The 27,105-nt window shown below is 56.6% G+C and overlaps 1 protein-coding gene across 1 annotated transcript; it reads left to right on the forward strand.

Moving 5' to 3' along the window:
* Window positions 1-2,186: 2,186 nt before the first annotated feature.
* Window positions 2,187-21,581, forward strand: GNA15 (G protein subunit alpha 15). The gene is made up of 7 exons (XM_059388608.1): window positions 2,187-2,731; window positions 8,923-9,107; window positions 13,390-13,544; window positions 14,138-14,266; window positions 16,518-16,647; window positions 17,718-17,871; window positions 20,685-21,581. The coding sequence occupies exons 1-7, from the start codon at window positions 2,194-2,196 to the stop codon at window positions 20,909-20,911; spliced, it is 1,518 nt and encodes a 505-aa protein (XP_059244591.1). The 5' UTR covers window positions 2,187-2,193; the 3' UTR covers window positions 20,912-21,581.
* The last annotated feature ends 5,524 nt before the right edge of the window (window positions 21,582-27,105 follow it).

Here is a 27,105-nt window from a genome sequence, read left to right on the forward strand (position 1 = left end):
CTCAAACGCTAAGGGAGAGAACCCAACCTGAAAAGCTACCTAAGACTAGGCTTGCCTGGATACGACAGCCTGAAAAATATTTTAAACATCATGGCCACGAAGATCAGTGGTTTCTGGGGGCTGGGGCCCAGGGTGAGGGTCCGGCGACCCAGGAGGGGGTACCCGGAGGGAGATTTTCAGGGGCTGGAACCACATTCTGGCCACTGTGCAGGTGATAATTCCCATACTCTGACCTTAGTCGATACTCCTAGGACGGCACACCCAAGAAAGTGAAGACGGTGCCACGTCGATTTTAGAAATGAAGGACAAGAGAAATCTTATTACCAAAAAGTCTTCCTTGGCCACAGAGCGCCGTGGGGGCCGTTGGGCAGAAGGAAGGAACATCCGGGCACCCTCCCGGAGCTGATGACAGCCTTCACCTTCTCCTGGGTGCCAATCACGTGGCTGTCGGTTTCCCAACAGTTTATTAGATGGTACATTCATGTTTTATGCATTGTGAGTGTCTGCGTGCGTCTTAAAAACATGTACACAATTCCCGAATGAACCAGAAAGTGACAGACACCATGAACGGCGGCCTGCGTGGGGGGAAGGAAGCAGCTCGCCTGTGTTAAGGGACCGGAAGGGAGATTCTTTTCAAGCTGGAGAGAGTCACAGAGACCAGGCCCCTGGCCGGCAGAGGGGCTAGGGGGGTTGGAGGAGTTGGGTCGTTTCCTCTGAAGCCCCTAGGAGCCACGGAGGATGGTAAGCCAAGGCCCCACAGCCTGGTCCTGTTGTGACATGTGGGGGACTGGTGTCCCTTTGGGAAACACTCAGTGGGGGGCCAGGGGGCCCTCCGTGTCCTGCACCTGGCACTTGCCTCCGCTCCTGCTCCTGGGTCCGTGACTCAGCCCGGCCTCCCAGTTTTGCCAAGCTGGTTCTTTCTGTTCCGTGGCCCTCCCAGCGTTGCCTGGCTCAGACTTATTTCTGCTTTTCTTCATCTGCCACAAGACTGGGAAATCAGTTGCTCAGGCCTCCTGCCTCAGGGAGCACCTCTCCTCACAGCCATCCGGTTGTGGGCGGGAGGGCGGGTGAGCAGGGCAGCTCCTAGCACCCCGGTGACCCATTGGGGGCCCCTATCGAACTTCCCATCTGCCATTCGTTATGAATCAACAGCAGAGAAAACCGCATGATCTCGCCGGCCGGGCGGGGGGGAAGGGCTGTCGGCGGCTGCTGTGTGATCCAGGCGCTTGGCTCACCCTCTCTGAGCCTTGCTGCCGCCATCTGAGAGGTGTCCAGAGGCTCCCGATATCTCCGAGGGCAGGGGTTTTCACGAACTTTCTAGAGTTTTCTAGAACTTCTCGGAGGGGATTCTGCACCCAAAGATTTCTGGGATTGGAGACAACCCAAGACCTCCCCTTTTGCTGTGAGTGTCCGTCCAGGAAGCAGCTGTGCACTCCCCCCTCCACCTGTGTCACTGTCCTGCTTCTAGTGGCCCTGTGACCTTGTTGGGAGAATCCCTGCATGGCTTAGACTCCCAAGGCCCCCCTGTGCCCAGGCTGCCTGTCCAGCTCCTTCTCCTAGTGCCGCGGGTCATCCGGTCAAGGTGACCTTCCTTGACCCCCTATTTAACGCCCCCAGCCCCAGCACCCCAACATCCCCTACCCCCCGCCTGCTCTGCTTTATTTCTTGTTCAGAGACTAGCACCGTCCGACAGGCTAGAATATGTCTGAGAACTGGGTTGGGTTTCGTCTGGGTCTCTATCTAGAATGTTAGGCGGGGAGGCCGCAGATTTTGTCCTTTTGTTCCCTGTCGTGCATACAAGGTGCATACAACGGTGCCTGGCACACAGTCGGCGCTCAATAAATGTCCTCAGGAAGAAGGAAGGGCCCCTCCCCAGGGCTGCTTGGTCAGCGTCTAGAGCCTGGGGCCTCACCAGCTCCCAGGCCCGGGTGTCCTTCCGCCGCTGCCGCGGGGGCTGCCCCCGCAGGTCACTTCCTGACCCCGGGCCCCAGTTCACTTATCCGCACACGGCGGGTAACGGGAGCCCCCGCACATGGGAGCCCCCAGCCTTGACCGCTTTTCAGAAAAGATCGTTATTGGCGTTCTGATGATCTCTCCTAATTGGCTCGGAGGAGGGGAAGAAGGGGTGGGCCTGGGGCCAGCCTGGAGGCGGTGTCAGAGGCCGGGGAGGATGGAGTCCACGCCTCCTCCAGAATGAGGAAGGAGGACCCAGCGGGCACTGCGGGAGGCAGACTGCGGTCCCGTCCCTCGCAGGCAGCCCGCCCTCCCCGGGGGCACCCACCCTCAACCAGTTTGGCAGGGCCGGGCAGGCAGTTCTGGAGATGGGCGGGGAGCCCTGAGCCTCCACACCTTCCCGGGCTCCTCCTCCTGCCCCCACCCGCCTGTGCCCGGCACTCAGGCCTCGCTGCTCAGGGCGCCCGGTGCCCAAGGCCGGGACGTCAGGGGTCTCTAGGGGTGACGCCCCCCAGAAGAGTGCGCCCCCCCCCCACGGGCCACTGCCAAGAGCCCTCTCCAGGGCCGGCTGGGCGGGGCGCCCTCCCCCGGGGGCTGGGGCCATGCGGCCTCGTGCCCGCTGAGACCCCCGCCATGGCCGGCTCGCTGACCTGGCGCTGCTGCCCGTGGTGCCTGACGGAGGATGAGAAGGCGGCCGCCCGCATCGACCAGGAGATCAACAGGATCCTCCTGGAGCAGAAGAAACGGGACCGTGGGGAGCTGAAGCTCTTGCTGCTGGGTGAGCAGGGCGGGGCCCAGGACCGGGACCGGGATCGGGACTGGGACGGGGACACAGTGCCGACCAGACCCCCCCACCAGGCCGGGAGCGTCTGGGAGCCCGTTTCTGGGCGAGGAGACAGAGGCACAGAGACATCCGGGTCCGGCCACCTCGAGGGGCAGGTGCTGCAGTGGAGGTGGCCCCCGGGGCAGCAGGCCCAGCCCGCCCTACCGGCTCCGGCTGCGGCGGCCTCGGGGGTGGGGGTGGGGGGAGCCACGAGCTCCGCGCTGCAGCCCGCCCAGGCCCTCCCGGCTGCGGCTCCACAGGCCCTCCCGCCCTCTCCCCGGCCGCGGGCCTGCCCCACGGAGGGCTTGACCATCCGCGGAGTGCCCTGGGCCCAGCATTGCCAGGGGCTGTGACTGACGGACGGATGGACGGATGGACTCATTCATTCGTTCATTCGTTCATTCAAGAGACAGTGAGTGACTCTTGGGGCACAGCAGCCACGGGCAGGGGCAAGGTCCCAGCCGCCGTAGACCTCATCTCTTGCCACGAGGGAGACCGAGGTTGGCCCAGACACCAACAAACAGAGAAAATAATTTCCGGCAGCAAGAAGAGTGAGGAGCAGGAGAAATCAGGGTAGAAGGGAGGAGCGACCGGGCTGGCGGGTTGGAAGGGAGACCCGGGAGAGCTCGAGGTCTCGTCCAGCTCACGGGTCCACCCCCACAGGCCTGACCCTGCGCGGGACATCCTGAGCCCTAGCAGGGACGGGAGGGGGGTGGGCTGGGCAGGTGTGGGGTGTCCCGGAGTCAGGGGGGCTGGCCGGCCGGCCCGGGGCCAGGAGGCTGGCCATCTGTGCCGGGGCCTCGCTCTTGCCTGGCTCAGTGGGCGGGGCCCGGAGCGGTGGAGCCATGGAGCCTGCACAGGCCCTTCTCAGTCTAGGCTTATACCTAGTTCTGGTAAGAGACAATTTAGTTTTCCAAGGCAGCTGGCCGTCCAGGTCCAGCCTCCGGCCCCGTGGCCTCGCGGACCCCGGCTCCTGCCTCTCCCTCCTGTAACCCGCAGGCGGCCACTGGGGTTCTTTGCTTTTCTTCATGGACTATTTTGTTTTCCTTCAATGTTGGTAAAATCGCCAATGAGGCTGTCTGAGCCTGGAAGCTTTTAATTAGGAATTTGATTGCTTTAATAGCTGTCTCGGATTTCTTCAGCCCGGGTAGGCTGTTCCAGTAATGGTAGGTGTCGTACGTGATGTGTGATTGATTACCTTTTAATAATAATATGATTAGGGCTAGCTAGGCTATTTCTTCTCCAGTGAGTTTTGGTTGTCGGTGCCTTTCAAAGCCCTTGCCCGTTTCTTCGAAGCTGTCGAGGTTACGGGCGTCCAGTCGTCCACCAAACCCGTCATGATCCCTTCCAGGCCGCGAGCCTTCGGGGCGGTGCCCTCTCTTGGGTCCTGTCTGCCTGCTTCCCTCCGTCCGTCAGGCTCGGGCTTATCGGCGTCGGTGAGCTTGTCCTTGCACACCTGAAGTTCACATGCCCGAACCGGAGGGCCTTTGCACGTGCTGTTCTTCTAGAAGCAGAACACCTGTGCATGGCTGGTGCACTCACTCCAGGCAGCATGGCCCATGTGTCGCCTCCTCCGGGAAGTCTTCCCGGACTCACCCGCTACAAAGGCCCCCCACCCTACTCTTTCCTCCACTCGATCCACGTGATCTTTCTTCCCAGCCCTCGCTCACTGACCCTCTCTTAGACTGGTTCACTGTGTTCCATGGTCTGTCTCGCCAGGGACACAGCAAACAGCACGAAGGTAGGACCGTGTCTCTCTCGTTCCTTCCCCGGCCCCCAGCTTCCGGTCCAGGAGCACGGTGACCCCGACAGAGAGCGGATGCCCAGAGCAAACTTTATAAATGAATAAGGGGATGGGTGAGTCCTGTGTCAGGGCGATGTTCCCCGGAGCTGTGCCAGACCTGGGGAGGAGAGGTCCCCGGCCCCACACAGCTCAGACCGCTGCCCAGCCAGCCCCACTCAGGAAGCCCCTTCTGCTGGACTCAGGTGGGGGAGGGGAGGTTGTCCGCGTCCCATGCGTGGCTGGTGACCCAAAACAGGAATTGAATCCAAAAGTTCTTTTTTCCTGGAGGTGGTTGATCTTTTTGAGGAAGCAGGCTGAGGGGCCAGGAGCCTGTCCCTGACAGGGAGCCATTGGCGTGTTGGGGAGTGAGGCACATCAGAGCTAACGAAGCCATCGGAGGAGCTGGCTCTGTCCGCAGCGCCGGAGGTAGATAGGATGGGGAAACTGAGGCTCAGAGAGGTGACGCGGTGAGCCCAAGGTCACGCAGCCTGGATCAGAACCTAGAATTCTGGGTCCAAAGCCCATGCACTCGACCTCCCTGCGAACGTGCCCCCTGGAGAGAAAAGCCCTGATTCCTCAGTGACGGATGGGGAAACTGAGGCCCAGGGAGGTGACAGGATCGGTCTGGGATTGGCAGCCAGCCCCAGCCCGAGTTGGACATGGACGCTGAGCCGCCGGCCCTCCAGCTGCCCAGACCTGACTCCCCGAGCCCCCGAGGCCCCGTTTCCTGGAGCTGCCGCCCCCTAGGGAAGGAGCCGCACGGGTGTCTCGTGATGACCAGGGTTGGCACAGCTCTTCCCGGTGTCTGCGAGGTTCCACTTCCTCATCCGTCCCCAGAAGGAAGCAGCCACTTCCCCTCTGGCCCGCCAGGTGGGCAGAGCTGTCCCTGGGCCCCCCTCCCCTCGCCCCACCAGGGGCTTTCCCGAAGCCGCCCGGGAGCCTGGGGCTGAGCAGTCCCCGCACCCTTCGTGGCTTCAGAACAGTCCTGGGCTGCAAAGAGAGGTTTCCACCCGCTGGAGTTTTCCGCCTGTGACCCATTCATGAGTCACAGGGTCTGGGGTGCCGGTGGCGACCAGGATTTTTTTTTTCCCTTTAACAAACCAGAGGAGAAGAGAGAAACATCAAGTTAGCTGTTGCTTTGTGAGGCCTGGGATTGCTCTCCGCACTCCTGGGGGAGACCGAGACCCCCCAAGCCGGATGACGTCACCTGATACTCGGACGACGTCGTCTGATTCTCGGATGACATCATCTAGATGATGTCGTCTGATACTCGGGTGACACCTCACCTGGCTGGCGGGCCGCATCCCGTTTTGTTGGTTTAAGAGCTGTTAGGGCTTGAGTCTGCTGCTGGCTGTGTGGCCCTAGGAAAATCACCTCCCCTCTCTGACCCTTGGGCGTCTTCTGTAGATGGCAAGCCAGTGAGGTCGAGAGAGGACTGACCGAGGACGGGCACAGGTGGCTTTGGCCCCGGCCCGGGTGGACGCTCGCCGTGATTATCGTGATGGGAACTTCCCGGTGTCCCACTTAAAACCCAGGGGCTCTGGGCTCAGATGGAGTGAGGTTTGCGTCCCAGCTCGGCCACCATCGGCTGCATGGCCCACAGCAGGCCCGTGAGCCCACCTGGGACTCAGTTTCCCCACACGAACAGTGAGCCAAGAGCCGTCCTCCGGTCAGGGGAGGCTCTGGTGCGGCGGTGCGTGCTGGGCTCAGGGCTGCGCTACTCGCACGCTGCCCCGCAGGATCACTGGCTGAGCTGGACGCCTCCCTTCGTAGAACCCAAGACACCCCGTGATCTCAGACCCGTGTGGCTCCGCGCTGCACAGTTTCAGCCCGTGGACCCGTGGCGTGGGCTGTTCGGGTGCTCGGGGCGGGGGGGGGGGAATGCCTTATTTTGGAATAATTTTACAGGTACAGGAAAATGGCAAAGGTAGGGCAGAGAGTTTCTGTCGACTCCTAAACAGCTTCCCCTCGCGCTCGCGTAGAGGAGAGGGCAGCACGCTTGTCACGGCCGAGAACGTCACTGGTTTTCCGACGGGGCCATTTTCCTGCTCCGCAGCCGCCTCCAGCACCTCACGCTGCACGGAAGCTTCCCAGCCCCTTCGCTTTGCAATTTGAGACACGTTCAAACCTCGCGGAAAAGGGGCACCCGATTCTTCTGCATATGTTGGCCTTTTACCGTATGGCCTCGGTCCCCCCTCTCTGTGCACACACTCTTGTGTCTATAGTCGTCCTTTAGATGATGCGTTATTATATCTACAATTTGTTTTATTATGTATTCGCGTTTTTAATAATACGTACTCATGTCTCCCCCGGAACTGCTTGCAAGTAAGTTGCAGGCCTGACGGCTTTTTACCCCTAAATACTTGACGGGCTTGGGTCCCCCCGCCAAGCAGGGAGGACCAGGAGCAGGTGACGGCGGAGGCAGGCACCAGCCCGGCCCGCACACCTGACTCACAGCGCGGCTCTCCCCTTTCCCTGCTGGTGTCCCTCGGGGCAAGAGAAAAGCTGGTCTTTCTCTTGGACCTCGAGTCCCGTGGACTTAACAGATACCGGTTTCTCCCGGCCCACCCTTGTTGCCCTCAGATATGTGGGGGTACAGAGCTTCTGGGGGGCTGACGCAAGGCAAAAGCTCCCCCCCCCACACACCTCTCTCTGCTCCCTCTGCTCCGTTTCCTCTTTCTGGGCTCCAACCAGACCACCCCTTCCTTTTCTGCTGCTTCCTGTTCCTCCTTCCAGTCCGCCATCCTGTCCCTGGAAGGACCCACCGCCAGGGTCCCCCAGGAGCTGGGCAGGGCAGGAAGGTGTTGGCGGGACCTCCTGGTACCACGTGCCCTGCCTGGCTGTCACACTCACTGCACAAAAGAGGAAACAGAGGCACACCGGGAGCGAGGGTCCAGAGCTCGGACAGCGGCGGGGTTGAGCCTTGGGTGTCTGACTTTCCAACCCAGGCTGTCGGAGATCCTAGTGACGCTGTCGCAAGCCCAGGGCCGGCTTCCTGGGTGTGGGACCAGGGTGGGCCCACAGCGCTCTGGGCTCAGAAGGGCCTCATCTCGCACTTGGCCCGTGAGTCGTGCAGTCGGCCCTGCAAGGACCCTCTGATCCCTGAGCAAGGTCTTGTTGAGTCTGTCCCCTGAGGAGCTCTCAGAGGTGCCCTTCTCTCCACCTGGGTCCAGCCTGCCCTTGCCGGCCACAGTCTGTCCCTGCTACAGTAGCCGCCAGAGGATACCTGTGAGGACCTGGGTCAGGTGTTCCACACCCCACCACCCTCCAGGGCTCCCACCTCCCTGGGGTCAAAGTCCCAAGTCCTCTCCTGGTCCCCAGGCCCTGCACCACCAGTCCCCTGCCCTCCCTGCCCTCCCCCTCTCCCTCTTTCTCCCTCCCCCATTCTGCCCCAGCCAAATGGCCTCTTCTCTGTTCCTCCAAACTACCAGGCCTGATTCTGCCCCGGGGCCTTTGCACGGGCCGCGCCCTCTGCATGATGTGCCTTTCCTCCACATTTTGGCACAAGAGCAAGCTTCCCAGACTTCAGATCTCAATTCTACAAATTACCTCCTCTGAGAGGCCTTCTCTGACATTCAGCTAGAGTCAGCTAAACACGATTTATTCTATTCTATTTCCTTCATTAAAGTTTCTGCCCCCAGAATTACAGCAAATAGTAATGATAGTGATTCCTACTGTAGTCAGGGCTACAACTGCTGCTAACAGTGAACCCTAGCTGACCTAGCTTGCACTGTCTAGGCATCATGTAAGCCAGGGCTCCACGAATTTTCGTGTACAAGCAGACAGTAAATATTCTCAGTCCCAGGGGCCGGACTTCCCACCTACCTGTATCGAGGACACAGCCATAGATTGTTTGTATGCACACAGGCACAACTGTGTGCCAATAAAACTTTATTTGTGGACACTGACCCACGAATTTCACATCATTTCTGTATGTGACAAAATAGACTTTTTCAAAAAAATTCCTTCCCATCATTTAAAAATTTAAAAACTATAACCGTAAAAAGCGTCCGAGGTTTCAAAGCCGGCCACGCAGAAACAGACGGCCCGCAGGATAGTTTGCTGCCCCTCCCCCCCCCCCCCCCCCCCCCCCGCCCCCCCCCCCCCTCCCCCCCCCCCCCGGGCGGCGCCGGCGGGGGGCCGCACCACCCCCCCCCCCCCCCCCCCCGGGAGCCCCTCACAGTGAACTCCTTTCCTGGGAGCTGGCAGGCAGGGTCTGTCACAAACCCCGTCTTACAGCGGGGGAGCCTGAGGCCCGGAAGATGAAGGCCATGACCCCAGGATTGGGGCCGTGAAGGCATGGGGGGGTGGGCGGGGAGGGCTGCGGGAGCCCCAGGGCTGAGCGGCCCGTCTGCCTCCCCAGGGCCCGGCGAGAGCGGGAAGAGCACGTTCATCAAGCAGATGCGGATCATCCACGGGGCGGGCTACTCGGAGGATGACCGCAAGGGCTTCCGGCCCCTCGTCTACCAGAACATCTTCGTCTCCATGCGGGCCATGATCGAGGCCATGGACCGGCTGCAGATCCCTTTCAGCAGGCCTGAGAGCAGCGTGAGCATCCTGGGGCCTCCCCTCCTGGGTTTCAAGCTGGCGGGGGCGGAGGGGGGGCTCTGGACCTCAGGATGGGACCACGTCCCTAGAGACTCCCAAACCCAGGCTGTATCCACTAGGACCCCCAGGGCAGGAGTGCACCCTCAGACCCCAAAGTCCAGGACCGTGTCCCCTCAGACTCCTCAGGTCAGGATTGTGTCCCCTCAGGCCCCCACAGGTCAGCACGTGGGGCATGGCCGAGTCCTTTGGGCCCCCAGATCATGTTAGGTTCATCCAGCACTTTCCTGGGGGTCTTCCGTGCATCCCAGGCGACTTGGCAGCGGCTCCCCTCTCCTGCCTCCCCCGTGGACCCCCGGCTCGGTCATCTCTGGCCCCCGCGACGGCCAGGGCGGGAGTCCTGAACCAGGCCCTATTTCACCAGGGGAATGTTGGACTGAGTCCTGCCTGTCCTGCTGCGGGAGGGCCGCTGCGCACGCACATGTCACATCCCTTTCTCGTTAAATTTTATTCAGTGACGCTCCCCACAAGCTCTGCCCTTGCAACCGATCTCCACGTGCAGCAGGCAGGGCTGGTGACGGCAGATCCCTGGGACATAGTCACTTTGCCTGATTACAACTTCGTGCCCCTTGGACGGCAGCTCCCCAAATCCCCCCTCCGCGGCCCTATTCTGCTCTCTGCATCCATGGGGGTCGCCTTTTCTAGACGCCTCATGTGAGTGGGGCCCTGCAATGTTTGTCCTTTTGTGACCAACTTATTTCCCTTAATGTGATGCCCCCACATTCATTCAACCAGTTACCTAACGCAGAATCCCCTTCTTTTGTAAGGCCATGTAATATTCTGATGTGTGTGTGTGTGTGTGCGCGCATGCTCATGTGCATGTGAGTGTGTGTGCGTGTGCATGTGTGTGCGCGCGTGTGCATGTTTGTGGGTGCGTGTGTGCATGTGAGTGTGTGCGTGTGCATGTGAGTGTATGTGCATGTGTGTGGGTGCGCGTGTGCATGTGTGTGTGCGCGAGTGTGTGCGCGTGTGCGTGTGTGCGCGTGTGCATGTGTGTGGGTGCGTGCACCACGTTTCCGTTATCCATTCACCTGCTGGTGGACACTTAGGTCGTTTCTACACCTTGGCTGCTGGGAATGGGGCTACAGGAAACACGGGGCGTGCTCATATCTTTCCAAGATCCTGATTTGAATTCTTTTGGTCAAACACTCGGAAGTGGAATTGCGGGATCCCAGGGTAGTTCTATTTTGATTTTTTGGAGGAACCTCCGTGCTGTTTTCCACAGCGGCTCCACCAGTCTGCATTTCCCCCAGTGGGGCACAAGGGCTCCAGCTTCTCGACATCCACACCGGCACCTGTCCTCTGTTTGCTTTTTATAATAGCCATCCCGACAGGTGTGACATGACCTCACCTTTCTCAAACCAAAAAGCTTCTGATTTTGAAGTTGAGCTGGTCCAAGGACTTCGGGAGACCAAGTGGGGCTGGTAGCACCTTCCTCACAGGGCTGGTAAAAGAATGTGGTCTATTAAAAGTGATGAAAGCTCTCAAAATGTGCCTGGAATGTAGTAGGGCACAGTAAGCAGGAAACCCCTTCCAGCGGGGAGCCGTGGTCCCCATCTCCTAGATGCAAAACAGGAGGCTCAAGGAGGAGAGACACTTGGCTAAATTTTCACAGTCCACAAGTGGAAGACCAAAGATAAGCACCTGCTATCCACCCCACCACCTTTGGTTACACTGCTTTGCTTTACAGAATAATGTTTTTATTGAGATATAACACACGTGCCAGAGAAGCCCGATGGTGAGCTCAGTGAATCATCACAAAGCAAAGACATGTGTGTAACCACTGCCTGGGACGAAAAGGAGAATCGAGGCCCCTTCCCAACATCACTACCCAACCCCCCTCCCAGGGCTAACCACTATCCCGTCTTCCATCAGCATCTCACCTATTTTTGAACTTCTCCTACATGGAGTTAGATGGAAGGTTCTGCCATGTCTGGCTTTTGGCACTGCACAGTGCAGCACGTCTGTAATTCCTCCATCGTTGGTGGTATACTTGTGGTTTTTCCCTTTCCACCATATATATTTTAAGAAAACCTGTGCATTTCTGTTGGGTATCTGCATAGAAGTCGATGTGGATCAGAAAGTGGATTAGATCAGGAAGAGACACCAAACTGTCTCCAAGCAGGAGTGTGTGAAGAGTTCTGCTTGTCCCAAATCCGAGCCAACACCTGATGCTGTCCCCTCGTTGTAGCCATTCTGGTGCATTCTTGGTCGTCTTTGATTGTGGTTCTGATTCGCATTTCCCTGGTTAATAAGGTGGTTGCACACCATTTCATATGTGTGTTGGACATTTGGATATTCCATTTTTGTGAAGTACCTGTTCAAAACTTTTGCCCATTTTTGTTTTTGTTTTTAGTTTTGCCGATTTTTTCTTTCTCTCTCCCTCTCTTTCTTTCTTTCTTTCAGTATCAGTTTTTTTCTTACTGATTTGTAGCATATTCTTTGTATGTTCTGGATATGAGAACTTTGTTATGTATTTTGCAAATATTTTCTCCCCATCCGTTCCTTGCATTTTCATGGTGTCTGGATGAATAGCTCTTAATTTGAATGAAGCATGTCAGTCTTCTGGTTAATAATGTGTTGTTCGTGGGGGAGGGAGGTTGGAGCCAGGTTGAGATGTTTTTCCACTCCAAGGTCATGATAAAACTCTCTATTGCTATCTTTCAAGGGAGCTTTGTTGTTTCATATGTAGATTTACATTCCTGGAATTGATTTTTGAGTAGGGTGTGAGGCAGGGATTATGTTGCTTTTCTTTCACCCCCCCTTGCCTTGCTTCCCCCAGGACAGATATTCAATCATGCTAATACCTCTTATGCTTTCCCCACTGTACCACAGTCTCATCTTTGTGATGAATCAGGTGTTCAAATGTGCCTGGACCCACTAATGCTCACTGTTCTGTTCCATTGGTCATTTTATCTATCTTTGAGTGACTATCACTTCATGTTAATAATTGTAGCTTCCTAATATCTAGGTTTCGAGCGTGCTAGTGTAAATCCTGCCACTTTGTTCTTCTCCAGAATTGTGTGGGCTACTCCAGGCCCTTTTGCATTTCTACATAAAGTTTATAATTACCTTTTCAATTTTTACAAACACACACACACACCCCTTCATACCTTTCTGGGGTTTTAGCAGAACTGCATGGAATCTGTAGATTAATCTGTGGAGAACTAGAAGCTTAAAAAAATGTTGAGTCTTTCAATCCATGAACATGGCACAGCCCTCCGATTATTTAGCTCTCTTAAATTTTTCTTAGCCATGTTTTCTACATTTCAGTGTAGAGGGCTTTCACATCTGTTGTTAGATTTATTCCTCAGTATTTGATATCTTTCAGAACTAACTAACATGTAAATGAGATTTACATTTTTTAAAATTTCCACTGGTTCATGGTTAATATACAGCCACCCGTTTGATTTTTGTTTATTGATCTCACATTCAGGAACCTTGCTAAGTTAACTTGTTTATTCTGACAGCTCATCTCTAGGCTGTTTGGGATTTTCTACCTATAGTCATGTTACCTGTGAATAACCACAGCATAACATATTCCTTCCCAAACCTGACACCTTTCCTTTTTTTCCCCCTGTTGTATAGCACTGGCAATACAACAATATGGTGTTAATTAGAGATCGTGGAAGTGTTAGTTACATTCCCAGTCCAGAGGAACACACATTCACATGCACGTGCCCAGAAGCACAACCACACACATGCGGATTCACAGGCATCTACAAGCCCACATGCACACACACCCACGTGTGTGCACAAACCAGCGCACACACCCGCACATGCACAGGCCAACACAGGAAGTCTGAGAGGCACGGACGCCCTCCTGCTAGAAAGAAAGGAGGAGAGATGGAGTGGAGGTTGCTGGGAGGAAGAAGGGGAAACATGCAGGGCTGCTGGGCAGGCGGCTCAGGCTGCCCGTGCCTCCATCTCCCCGAGAGACCTGGCCACAGGGCTTCATTGCACTACCTGGTCTGTGGTGGGGGGTCCCGTAGCAACTTGCCCCCTAGGCATCCAAGAACCAGAACTGATGTCCCCACTGTGTTGTCTGCTGTCTCTCTGCCCTCTGTCTGGGGACACACAGGTGCGGAGCGGAGCAGAGGGGTGGAGCAAGACTGCAGTGTGGGTGTGGGGGGGCTCCCTACCAGAGAGAGGCAGTGACTCGCAGGGATGTGTGTGGCCCTACCCTGCCAGGCTGTCCTGAAGTTCCCTGTGCTTCCCTCCCCAGCACTATGCCAGTGTGGTCATGAGCCAGGACCCCTACAAGGTGACCACTTTCGAGAAGCACTACGCCGTGGCCATACAGTGGCTGTGGAGGGACGCCGGCATCCGGGCCTGCTACGAGCGCCGCCGAGAGTTCCACCTGCTTGATTCAGCTGTGTAGTGAGTGTGGGGGCCTGCAGGCTGCAGGTGTGGGGTGCAGGGCACAGCTGAGATGCAGCCAGGGATGAGCTCCTCCCGGGGATCGCTCTTGGACAGTCAGGGTCCAGGCTGGTGGGCTCTGGCTGTGGGACATGCTGTGGGGTGGGCTGGCTATGGACAGTCTTCCTCCAGAGTGATGTCATTCAGGGGGACACTGACCAGCTGTGACATCATTCCTGGGGTGACACTGCTTGTCATCACACAGTGACACTGTCCTGAGTACAATGTTGGGCATCTAGGGTGATTTGACAGTTGAGACTTTTCTTGGGACAGATTCACTGGGTGACAGATCCCCGAAGGTGACTTCCCCCTCCCCCCGCCAAGTGAGACTGTTCTTGAGTTCATACTGTCCTTGAGATCATGCTGCTTTCCAGCTTGAGGGTAAAACTGCTTCTTCCCGATGCTCCTCCAGGTCAGGGTGATGCTCTGGGCCACCTACAGAGCCAGAGATCCTGGCCCCTCCCTGAGCAGGGGCCTCACCGGGCTTTGGGTGGGGGGGTCTGAGAAACAAACTAAGGCTGCAAGACTGGGCCTCAGGGCTCCTCCCTCCACAGCTACCTGTCCCACCTGGAGCGCATCACTGAGGAGGGCTACATCCCCACAGCCCAGGACGTGCTCCGAAGCCGCATGCCTACCACTGGCATCAATGAGTACTGCTTCTCCGTGCAGAAGACCAACCTGCGGTGAGCTCACAGCCCAGAGCTGGGGAAAGTTTCCTATGGGAGGGCAGAGGAACTGGAGCCCTGAAGGATGAAGAGGAGTTTCCTGGTCCCAGGCCTCAAGGGCTTTCCAGGCTGAAGGGGGCAGAGGCAGATCTAGACACCCTCAGCCCCCTTACAGCCAGGTCTGAGGCTGGAAGACCCCAGAGTGGGGCAACCAGAGCTCTCGGAGGGCAGGTTTTCTTAAGGAGAGGACATTGGTATTAGGGCATTGAAGGATGAGTAGGAGATCATTAGGATAAATCTTGAAGGGCCGCTGGCTAGGGGGAGCAGCGACTTTGTGGTCAGTGACATTCCAGAGGGATTGATTCAGGGCTGGGGGAGCTCAGAGGGTGATCCTCTTGGGGGTTGAGAATGGAGGTCGGAGACTCAGGAGGGGGCAGGACCATGATCCAAGCAGGAAGGGCTGGTAAGGGCAGGCGCAGCGGGCATGGGATGGTATTGAAGGGGTGGTGCAAAAATCGTTTTGCACGTGGAAGGGGCAGGACTAGATGAGGAGAAGAATCTGAAAATCAAGGTGATGGGGTCAACGTTGGGCCATGGTGGTGGCAGCAGCATGGAGGTATTCGATTAGACAGTGAAGTCATTTGGGGCACCAGGGTCTGAGGAGTCTGGTGCATCTGGCACGTGGCTGGACACATACAGGCCTTCGCTGGAAGGTGGAGGTGTACGTAGCCAGTGCAACAGGGGCTTATCCAGGCAGAATGATGGCCAGTGTCAAAGACTAAGGCAAGGTGAGGAAGAGTACACTGAGAGAAGTGACTTCTGGGATTGATGACCTCAGCAAGCTCGGTGTCTGTGGGCTCCTGGCGGGGAGCTGTGGAGGGTGCAGAGCGAGGGCCGGACACAAGGGGTTGTGTTCACTTCCCCCATGTTGACTCCCACGCTTCCCCGGATGGACCCCTCAAACATGCTCTTCTGGCCTTTTCATAGTCCTTACAAGGATGGTTCATCATTTTCCGTTTGCTGTCAGCCTCCTCCCCTGATGGAGAGCCGCACAAGGCCAGGGGAGGAGCTTGGTTCTCCTGCTTTGCTAGTGGTGATCAGCTCGAGATTAGAGTGGAAGGTGGTGAATGTGGGAGGATGAGTGGACGGATGGAATGAACGAGTGGACGGACGGGTGCGTGTCTGCGCGTGCAGGTGTGCCGAGGTGGGTGCCTGGGTGGAGGAATGGGCGGATGGGCGGATGCGTGCGTGCGTGGGTGCGCGGGTGACGGAAGGATGGACGGTGGGTGGTTGGATAGACGCACGGACGGGTGGGGGGGTGAGCATGTGGGTGGAAGAACTGGTCAAAGTTTAGGAATGAAAATAGAGGTTGGGGAAGCTCACAGGAGAGCCCGCGCCGAGGTGCTGATTTTCAGGGGGGAAGCCTTGAGTGTGTTCTTAGGCCAAGGACAGAGCTAACCCGTGGAGTGAGGGCTCAGAGGAAGCTGAGACTGTGAGACGGGAGACTGGCAATGGCATCCCTCACACCTGTCAGTCCCCAGAGCCCTGCTCTCAGCCAATGCACCCCCCGTTCTGCTCTGAGGTTTCAGGGAGTCCCAAGAGGGCCAAGAGGGTTTGGTTTGGACTCAGGGATCACGAGCCACAGGCACCAGCCCGGTTTTCCATACAAAGGGGCAAGTCCCTTCTTGCTCTGGGGCGTCTGGCATTTCCTGTTGGCTGCCTGGGTAACAGTCCCGTCCCCGGGAAAATGACGCAAGCCTTGTTATCAGTGACCCACATTTCTTAGAGGAGAGAAGAGGAAGACGGGAGGGCTCAGGCTTTTGTTGCGGTGTGTGGAGGTGGAGTCTGGGCCCTTGCCCTGGGCCACACACAGACAGGGCGATGTTGGCCCCGACAGAACAGTGCACACGTCACAGATGGGGAAACTGAGTCCTGGACTATTCTGCAGTTGGTTCCAGGTCACCTGCCAGACCCCGGATGTGTCTGGCCTGCTGTCTTCTGCCACGGGGTGGAAATCAGGCATCCCAGAACAGAAGCTCAGCAAAGTCTCCCCTCCCATGCCTCAGTTTCTCCATGTGTAAATGACCCAAGAGTAACACCTGCCCCACGGGGCTGAAATGCACTCACACAGCAGAGGCATTGGCCCGGAGCCTGGCCCTGATTCCTGCTGTTATTAAATATGGATCTTGACACACCCCAGATGTGCCTGGGGTCCAGGGTGCCATGGCAGGGGATCCTGATGAGGTCTGATGGGGGTGATCCTTGGCAGGATCGTGGACGTCGGGGGCCAGAAGTCAGAACGCAAGAAGTGGATCCACTGCTTCGAGAACGTGATCGCCCTCATCTACCTGGCCTCGCTGAGTGAATACGACCAGTGTCTGGAGGAGAACAACCAGGAGGTGAGGGCCACCGCGGGTGCAGGGTGCGCTGCCTCCTGCTGGCCCGGGATGTGGAGCTGAGCAAAACACCCCACCGCCACTCTTCTGTGGTCAGAACATTGAGTCTAAGACACAGATCCATAAACACCCCGGACTCACTCTCTCTCTCTCTCTCTCTCTCTCTCTCTCTCATCCCGAGACATGGCCCCAGGAAGCACAATGCAGCTGGCCTGGGAAAATGGGTCATGCCCCAGGGAGAGCGTCCTGCTTTTATTCAGAAAGGCTGGGCATTGCTCCTTTGTGAACCCTTCTCCTCATTAGGACCTGGCTCGCTTCAGACATTTGCGCTTTTAGGGGTTAAAGTTTCACACACCCAGTCTGGGGAATCCAAGGGTCGATGCTAAAATTTTAACTGTCAGACCAAATGCAACAGAATAAATTTGAGGTCATTCTGCCACAGAGCTTGGTCGAATGCAGCACACACCACCCCCACCCCTGCCATGTCCTGGTTTGCTGTGGCTGCCGTGACAAAGTGTGACAGCCTGAGGGCTGGAGCCACAGAGAGACATCTCCTCTCCCAGGGCTGGAGGCCACAAACCCCAGATGGGCATGTCAGCTGATTCTTCCGAGCCCATGAGGGAGACTCTGTCCCCAGCTCTCCCTACTTCTGGGGGTCGCTGGCTGTCCTTGGTGTCCCTTGGCCTGGAGACACGACACCCCATCTCTGCCTCTGTGGTCACATGGTCTTAGCCCCATGTATCTCTGTCCAAATGTCCCCTCTTTATAAGGACCTCTGCCATGGGAGGTGACAATCTACTGTGACTTGTTCTCAACTAATTACATCTTAGAAAACCCCTATTTCCAAATAAGGTCCCATTCTGAAGTTCTAGAGGGAAATGAACTTGGTGGGGACACTAGTCAAGCCAGTAGAGGCACACAAAAGCATGGGCACAGCCCCTCTGACCCACGCAGGAGCTGGGGAGCCCCAAGTTCTTGGACGTTAGGCTGACAGCCTCACCTGCACATGGGGGGGGGGGTCGGTGGTCCAAGCTGGCCACTGGAGTAATGACTTACCTGTTCCCCCAACCCAGAACCGAATGAAGGAGAGCCTGGCCCTGTTTGGCACCATCCTGGAACTGCCCTGGTTCAAAAGCACATCTGTCATCCTCTTCCTCAACAAAACTGACATCCTCGAGGAGAAGATCCCCACCTCCCACCTGGCCACCTACTTCCCCAGTTTCCGGGGTGAGTGGTTCTAGAACTTTCTATACCCTTCATCTCCCGAAAGCAGCTCCCAAGACAAATGCTGGTTCAGACTCTACCTTGGCTAGAGTCAGTGGAGTTTCATATGCGATGGGACAGACCTGAGGTCCAGACCCAAGTCCTGAGTCTCAGTGCCCCCCTCTGCAGGATGGGGAGAAAGTGACAGCTGCCACCATTCTTGATGCGGTGCCTTCAAACAGGGGCCTCTAAGGAGGCGGGTGTCATAGATCTCTTGTGTGTGGGTCTGCCGTAGAGTTCATTGTCATAAGCCACACCTGGAAGGCGCCAACAACTATTTCCAGAATCAGCCTAGATCTTGGAGACTTCTTTTTTTAATCTTTCGTAGGCATCTTATCTCTATCTAAGATAGCAGATGCAAAAAGAAACCAGTGCCTGGCCTTTGGACAAGTCCTTCCAAGGCACGGGGCTCAGTTTTCATTGATACGGCAACCGTCTTACACGCAGTACCCGTAGCAACGGTCGTGTCTTGGCGAGGGCGCGTGAATCAGGACTATAACCCTACCCTTGGCAGGAACAGGTTATATTCTAAAGAGAGGGCAAGTGGGGTTTGGGTGCGTCCCAGGAAGGGGTGAATGGGCTCGAACTCTCCTTGGAGGGCCACTGTGGAGGGGCTTGTGGAAGTACCCCAGCTGAGCGACAAACGCCCGCTAAATTAGGGGCTTAACATAGCCCTTTGACTTCACTCAAGTTTTTGCGCTGCAGGAACTTGGGAAGGGGTGAGGCGGGTGAGCGCATCCTTGATGCACGTGGCATCAGCTGAGGTGGCCGCGAGTGAGATCCCCCCCCCCCGACTTCCAACACTGTATGTCTGACCCCTCTACGCCCTCTTCCTCCTGCCTCCCCGTCCTTCCCCCTCCTGCTCTCTCTTTCTCCCCCCTCTCTCCCTCTACATGCCTCCCTGGCCCCATCTGGTGTCTCCTAATCCAGGTCCTTTCATGAACCTTGGGCTTGCTCACAGCATGACTGTTTTGGGGTGACCCGACTCCAGCCTCAGGGGGTTGGCAGGGGGGAGCCTCACAAGTCCCAGATGGTAAGAGATGCCTCACTCTATTGGTCAACCAAGTCACTGGGGCCAGATCATACTCAAAAGGAGCCAAAGAGACTCCCTTCTCAATGGCTAGATGGCACCCACGTACAGGGAGGGGAGTGATGGCCGCTATCGTGGAGACAAGCTGGCTTCATTTTCTGGGGCCAAAAACCAGGTGGCAGGAAACCACCGAAGTGTATCCCCCTCAGGTAATGAGGCCGGAAGTGAGAAATCAAGACGTCAGCAGGACTGGTTCCTTCTGGAGGCTCTGAGGGGACATCTGAGCTAGGCATCTCCCCTAGCTTCTGGTGTTGCCTGCAATCCTTGGGGTTCCTTGACTTATAGACACAGCATTCCCATTGGCCTCAGCCATCACACGGCCATGTGTGTGTGTGTTTCCTCTTTTAATATGGACTGCAGTCATGGGCTACCAGGCCCACCCTAATCCAGTATGACGCCATTGTGGGCTAACTAATGACAACTGAAGACTGTATTTCCAAATAAGGTCATGCTCTGAGGTTCTGGGTGGACAGGGATTTGGGGGAATGCTAGTCACCCCAATACACAGGCAACCATGGCAGATGCCGCTATAAACTTGGTGACATCACCATGGGTGTGACCTTTGGCCTTGTCAGGTCTCAGAGCCCACGGGAGCTCCTCTCAGCCAATCAGACCAATCAGCCAATCAGATTTGGGGGCCTGGGAGACAGATGTCAGCTTATTCCAGCATGGCAGACATGGCCAGGAGAGTTTGGGGATGCGGAGAAAGTGGAGAGTTTTGAAGGATTATTTCCTTCACATCAAAGGAAACCTTCATGACTCACCTTTTTCTCCCAGCCATAGGCTGGAGAACTCTTTGCCAACTTCTGGCGCTCAGTCCTTCCCTCTTCTGTACTAAATAACATCTGTGATTATAACAACAGCTCACGCATCAAACCCCATTGGAAGCACCTAGTGCAGCAGAATTCCTTCTTCTCACCACGTAGAGGTGGGGAAACCGAGGCACAAGGAGGTGCAAACACTTGCCAAAAGCCACACAGCCGGGAAGTGGCAGAGGCAAGATTCGAACCCAGGCAGTCTGGATCAGGAGCCAGCAGACTTACCCGCTGGGGATCCTAACTTTCTGGAAGAGTGCCAACAACTTTCTCATTATTGAGTAGAGAGCCCTCTACAGGGCTGCATTGAATCCTCACAACTCTGGGCGGCTGGGGACGGTTGGGATCCCCATTTTACAAGAGAGGGAACTGAGGCTTGCAGCAGTTGCGGGGACGACCGAATAAGGCAACCCAACTAGGAAGTAGCAGAGCCAGGCCGTGGGCTCTGGCTTGAGACAAAGACGCAGACAGACACAGAGAGGCTGAGCATGTCAGCGGCCTCCCCAGGGTGGCCATCCCTCCCCTTCTCCTGGCCTCGGTTTACCCATCTGCCCCGCTCAGAGAGACCTTTGTCCGCAGCTCCAGGTTCCCAGCCCCTCAGTTGCAAACCCAGACACGTGAGCTTCTTTCTTTAACACGGTTCTGCCCAAAGTCCCAGAGCCCAGTCTTATTGGATCATCCCAGGTCATGTGTCACACCGGAATCCATTCTTGAAGCTCCCATTGGCTGGACCTGATGGTCATGTGACCCTGTATAAAGACCAAAGATGGCGCCCGCCTGCCCCGTCCTTGCCGGCCCTGCCGCCCTGATGAGGGACAGTCTGGCCCGCCCCGCGGACCGCGAGCCCTGACTGGCCGCTCCTCTCCCCGCAGGCCCGAAGCAGGACGCGGAGGCAGCCAAGAGGTTCATCCTGGACATGTACACCGGCATGTACGCGGGCTGCGTGGACGGCGCGGACGGGAGCAGGAGGGGGCCGCGCTCCCGGCGCCTCTTCAGCCACTACACGTGCGCCACGGACACGCAGAACATCCGCAAGGTCTTCAAGGACGTGCGGGACTCGGTCCTGGCCCGCTACCTGGACGAGATCAACCTGCTGTGACCCCGCGCCGCTGCCCCCGGGCTCGCCCCGCGCGTGGCGGGCGGGACCTGCGGGCGGCCCGGGGCTCGCGGAGCCCGGATGCCCCCGTCGCTCAGCCCCGCGTGCGGGCGGCGAGTGGGTCGCGGGTCGGAAGGCCGGTCGCCGCCTGCTCCTTTCGCGGCCCTCCCCAGGCCCTCCCTGGCCTCCGTTTACCTCCCGGGAGAGGGAGCGCACGGGCCGCCTGGGACGGCAGGGCGGAGGCAGAGTGAGGGGGCCCTGCCCTGGGCTGGGTCTCCCCGGGGCGGAGGCCGGGGACCCCACGGAGGCGACGCGCCAGCCCGGTGTTGGGGGCGTCGGCGGGGGGCGGGGCGGGGGGCGACTTCGGTCCCAGGGACGGACTCTGGCGCCCCCTGGCGGACGGGAGGCGGCGCCTGCCAGCCTGAGTCCGGAGAGCGCGGGGACTTCCCTGTCCCCGGCGGGAAGAGAGACCCCGAAAACGCCGTCCCTTCCAGAGTCTGTGCCTCCAAGCGTGTCTCGCCCTGTTTACAGACCAGGGAGGCCGAGGCCCACGCGCTTCCCCCACTTCCCAGGCTGGGGGCCCGGCGCTGCGTCTCACGACCTTTCTCTATTTATTCCCCCCCCACCCCCCCAGCGGGGCCCCTGCGAGACATTAAAAACAGGACAGGCCGGACACCTGTGATTTCTTGGGGGCGTCCTGGGTCTCACTGCGCGGCCCCTTCTCAGGGCGCCTGTCCCAGGTGGGGTAGCCGCGTGGAGAAGGTGGGGACAAGTTGCCGGGGTCCATCCACCCGTGCAGGGCACGTCCTTGGTGCGGGACCCACGCGCTTGGAGCGTGGAGGTGGCGTCGCATCTGTCCCCGGCCTGGGGCGGCAGGGCGGGTGCGATGGGGGCTGGCATTCGAGCCCAGCCGCGTCGCTGCTCACCCCGAATTCCAGGAGCCGCCATCCACCTCTGATGAAGGTGGAGATGCGGACGGAGATGCTCCCACTTCCCGCAGACCACGGTGCCCCAGAGGCCTCAGCCCACCTCTGTTGTCAGCTGGGAGACCCACACAGAGACATGCAGTCGTTTAACCGAGGCTCCCGCCTGTGGTTTGGTGACGTCAAGATACTGATTCTTTGCACGCCTTTTTTTTTTTTTTTTAACTTTCATTTATTTATTTTTTTAAAAGACATTAGGTATTTATTTGACAGAGATCACAAGTAGGCAGAGAGGCAGGCAGGGAGCGGAGTGGGGGAGAAGCAGGCTCCCTGCTGAGCAGAGAGCCTGGGCTCTGATTCGGGGCTCAGTCCCAGGACCCTGAGACCATGACCTGAACCAAAGGCAGAGGCTTAACCCACTGAGTCACCCAGGCACCTCTTTTTTTTTATTTTTAAAAATATATACTATTTTTCAGAATAGTCCTATTTACAGAACAAAATGTGAAACTAGAAGAGTCACCCCGTGAAATGACGCGTTTCCCTATTACAAACATCCGACCTTCACACGCACCTTTTCTTGATCATCCATGACCCGACATCGACACGCCATGAACTGAAGTCCCCCGATATTCAGATTTCCTCAGTTTCCCCCTCGTGTCCTTTTCCTGTCCCAGGACCCCCGCCGGGACACCACGCAACCTGAGGCCATCACGCCTCCTGAGGCACCTCTGGGCCATGACGGTTTCTCAGACTTGCCTCGTTTGTGAGTTTTAGAGAAATTCCTGGCTTTTGCCCCGAGATTCATGAATCGGGGAGCAGCCAGTCTAGCGGGTAGACCAAAGCTCCCGACTTCCTCTGTTTTTGCTGATCCTGGGCGTTCTGAAGCACGCTGGTCTGGGACTGCATTTGTTCCCCCAGCTTCTAGAACAAAGTAAACTGGGTCTGTCAGCTCTGGAGAGCAGAAGTAAAATGTGTGGCTGGGAGGGCCCCTCCCTGCTCCCGGGGAGCTCCAGCTCTTGGCTTGTGGGCTTGTCTCTCCATCACAGCCTCCATCTTCACGTGGACCCCTCTCTTGTGTGCGTCTGTATCTGTGTCCACATTCTCGTCCCTTATAGGGTCACCAGTCATACTGAATGGGCGCCCACCCCAATGACCTCATCTTAACTTGATGACGTCTGCAAAGACCCTGTTTCCACAGAAGATCACATCCCCACATCCCGGGGGTTAGGACGTGACCATATCTCCTGGACAGTCCCTTGGTGAATCCTGGCATTCTCCTCACGATTGGGCTCAGGTTACGGGTTTTAGGACCACCGAAGCAGAAGGCCATTTCTGCTGCATCATCAGCCTGCCACCTCTGTGGACCTCGGTCACCTGGCCGAGGAGTCATCCAACTCTTTTGAAAACCTTTCATTTTAAATCATGGAAAATATCAAACCTACAAAAGCAGGGGGGAGAGTCAGGGCTGCATGTGGGCGTTTGTGGGCTCAACACATGTTGGTAGAAAAGACCAATGAAATCCAGACTGGGCTCATTACGTATTCATGATTGCTGTATTAAGAAATTAAAAACATTTGCACAGATCCCTAAAGGGGAAGTTGGCCCTGAAGCCAGGACGGAGACCCAGCCCTTCTAGGCCAGTACTGACCCCTCCCTGGGTCCACGATGACAGGGTTCCTCGTCACTGATGGGCTCAAGTCACAGACGTTTGCTCACAACCCAAGCCCGCACGTGTCACTAGCTGCTGTAACTCTCTTCCTCGGGAAGCAGCCCCAACCTTTTCTTCTTGGTCATTTATCTGCTGAAGAACCCAGGCCATTTGTCCCGTAGAACTTCCCAGCCTCCGGACAGGGCAAGGGGCAGCCGCAGTGTCGACAGATATGTTCCTCCTTCCCCGTAACCCCTGCGAACTCACCTGTTTGGAATCGGGACTCCCGGGGGGCCTGTGAGCCTCCACGCTGAACCTCTGCTTGGTTCTCTCCACGCTGGTCCCTGCGTCTCTGCCCCTCTCCAGGAGACACACAATGGAACATCCAGCTCATTCTCTCTGTCTTCTGTGTTTAAATTGATCCCTGGGTTTAGGGGGCATCAGTCTGATTCATCGAGCCTTTCTCCTGATGGTCTTAGCAGCCATTGGGGAACGTTCCTCAAGAGGCATCATTTGGGACTGCAAAAATGGTGATATCCTAATGCTTTCCTTTTCTCTGCATCTTTTGCCTGGAACTGTTCTATTAAAACACACACACACACACACTTGAATGGATTGAAAGCAGGGTCTTGAAGAGCTACTTGCACACCCACGTTGCACACCAAGAGGTTGGAGCAACTTGAGTGTCTACCTGGGGAGGAAGGATAAACACCGTGCAGTCCGTCCCCACGCGGGAACACGGTCCAGCCTCAGAAAGGAAGGGACCTGGACTCCTGCCGTGATGCGGAGAGACTCCAAGGACACGGGGCTCAGCGAGGGCAGCCAGACCCAGAAGGACCCGTCCTGTAGGACCCCACTCCCGGGAGGGCCCCATAGGAGTCCCCTCCACACAGACAGAGAGGAGAGGGTGGGAGCTGGGGCAGGGGTGGGGAGTCCGTGCTTTGTGGGGACAGAGTCTCCGTGTGGGGGGATGGAAAGTTCTGGAGACGGAGGGTTGGGGTGTTGACAGTGCTTCACGCCGCGGAGCCGTGCACTCTAAGACGGTTACGACGGTTATGACGGTGACTGTCCTGCTCTATGACAGCAGGTGGGCCCCTCAGTCCTTCTGACATGCCCCCGCCAGACTTAAGAGGTCATGTTCTAGCCCAGAGGCATGCTGTGGGCTCACCCTGCCCTGGCCCCGGACCCCGCCATTTCTCCAAGGAGCCCTGCTTCTTGGGAGGTGATATTTAGGGACCACAGTCTGATCACAAAGCTAGGAAGGAAGTTGCAAAACTATTACAATGAACTTCCGTATGCCCCTCATCTAGGTCGGGGATGGACAAACCACCTGCGCCAAGCCTGTTTTTTGCAAATAAAGTGTTAGCGGCACAGCGCCAATTTGTTTACATACTGTCCCCGGCAGCTTCCGCTATGACAGCAGAGTTGAGTAATTGTGGCAGAGACAGTCTGGCCCACAGAGCACAAAATATTTACTATTTATCTCTTTGCGGAAAGAAAATCTAGATCCCAGAGCTGGATCCACCCGGGGTTCACCTTTTGCTTTGTCTCTGCCTGTAAGCATGATCTAAAAGCAAACACTGTGCTCGACAGACAACTTCTCCTTTTTCTCCATTTTTCTAAGTGATCTGAGAGTGCGTTGGAGACATCACCAACCTTCACCGGGAAACACCGTGCATTTCCATGAACAAACACCTTCTGTTATGTAAGCAAAGGGCGATGGTCAAGTTCAGGCAATCTCCCGTGTATATAACTTAGAGCCGGAGTGAAAATCCCATCAGTCGTCCTGACACCGTGTTTTCCGGCACCTGCCCCCCCACGCTCGACCTGTCCAGGTTCACTCCCGCACTTAACTCCGGGCCCCGCAGCAGCTGGGGGAGGGGCGAGGGGCCTCCTTCCGTCCCCGACTTGACACGCAGCCCTGCTCCTTTGTCTTTCTGGACTTTCCTCGACCTTGACCTTTGGAAGGGTGCAGGCCACTTATTCTGCAGGATGTGCCTCAGGGTGGGTCTGGGGGCTGATTTCCTGGGTCAGATGGGTGATACACACTTCCGGTGGGAACATCCCAGCAGCAACCCCCCCCTTTCCCGCCCAGGATGCCCATTTATCACACTCCTAGTGATGTAAACACCATCTTCGCTGGGCTTCCACAAAAAGACAGTTTCCTCTTTCTAACTCAAAAGTGATCTGTAGGGGGCGCCTGAGTGGTTTAGTGGGTGAAGGGACTGACTCTTGATCTCAGGGTTGTGGGTTCAAGCCCTGTGTTGGGTTCCACACTGGGCACAAAGCCTACTTTAAAAAAAAATTAAATATTGGGGCGCCTGGGTGGCTCAGTCGTTAAGCGTCTGCCTTCAGCTCGGGTCATGATCTCAGGGTCCTGGTATCGAGCCCGGCATCGGCTCCCTGCTCGGCGGGAAGCCTGCTTCTCCCTCTCCCACTCCCCCTGCTTGTGTTCCCTCTCTCGCTGTGTCTCTCTCTGTCAAATAAATAGATAAAATCTTTTTTAAAAATTAAGAATAGGGACACCTGGGTGGCTCAGTGGGTCAAAGCCTCTGCCTTCGGCTCAGGTCATGATCTTAGGGTCCTGGGATCGAGCCCCGCATCAGGCTCTCTGCTCAGCAGGGAGCCTGCCTCCCCCTCTCTCTCTGCCTGCCTCTCGCCTACTTGTGATTTCCTTCTGTCAAATAAATAAATAAAATCTTTTAAAAAATTAAAATTAAAATTAAAAATAAAAAAAAATAAAAGGAACCCATTGGAAGACACTTTGAGATTATCCAAAGACCATGCTCCCCAACCAACTTCTACCCGATAACTTAACCCCCGGAACTGACCATTGCCTGGGCCCGTCACTCTGTCCCGGCCACAAAATGATGACCGTTGGGTTATTGGGGGTTGCCTCGGAGTGCGATTGCTGGGTCATACAGAAAGAATATTCTTTTTTTTGCCCCCTAATTTGTTTTATTGTGGTAAAATGCACTTTACATAAAATGCACCATTTTAAGCATTTTCAGTCAGTGGCAGTAAACACGTCCATAATGTCATACACCATCCCCCTCCCGCCCCACTCCAGGGCTGTTTTCATCTTGTAAACCTGACCTCTGTCCCCATCAAACACCGATGATTCCCCCCTGCCCCCCTGCGGCGCGCAACCGCCACTTCCCGTCTCTCCAATGTTACGGTCACTCAGTATTGATGCCCACATGGCTCCAGGCTTAGCCAGCAGCTGCCCCGCCAGGCTGGCTCCTGTGTCTCTGACCAGTCCCTGTCCGTCTCAGGGCACTTCCTGACTCTCTGGCACACCAAGATGTTCCAGGCCCATCAGGCCCCCTGCCTGCCCCGGTCCTGGAATCATCCATTTCTCCCAGGAGCCCCAAAGGTGGTGTTTAGAACCTGAGATCTGGGTGCAGGAGAGCTATGCCTGTTGTTCCTGGCTTGTCTCAGCAGACAGAGTGATGCAACAGATTTTTGTTTCAATCACGGGCCCACGCTGACGATACTTTCCATGGGGTCGAGTGATGTGCGCTCCCATTCCGTATTTATATCATGTTTCCTGCCCAGCGTGGACCCGGATTTTTTTTTTTTTTTAAAGATTTTATTTATTTATTTGACAGAGAGAGATCACAAGT

This window comes from Mustela nigripes, chromosome 2 (assembly GCF_022355385.1).
Source record: "Mustela nigripes isolate SB6536 chromosome 2, MUSNIG.SB6536, whole genome shotgun sequence".
In the NCBI taxonomy this organism is placed as follows: domain Eukaryota; kingdom Metazoa; phylum Chordata; class Mammalia; order Carnivora; family Mustelidae; genus Mustela; species Mustela nigripes.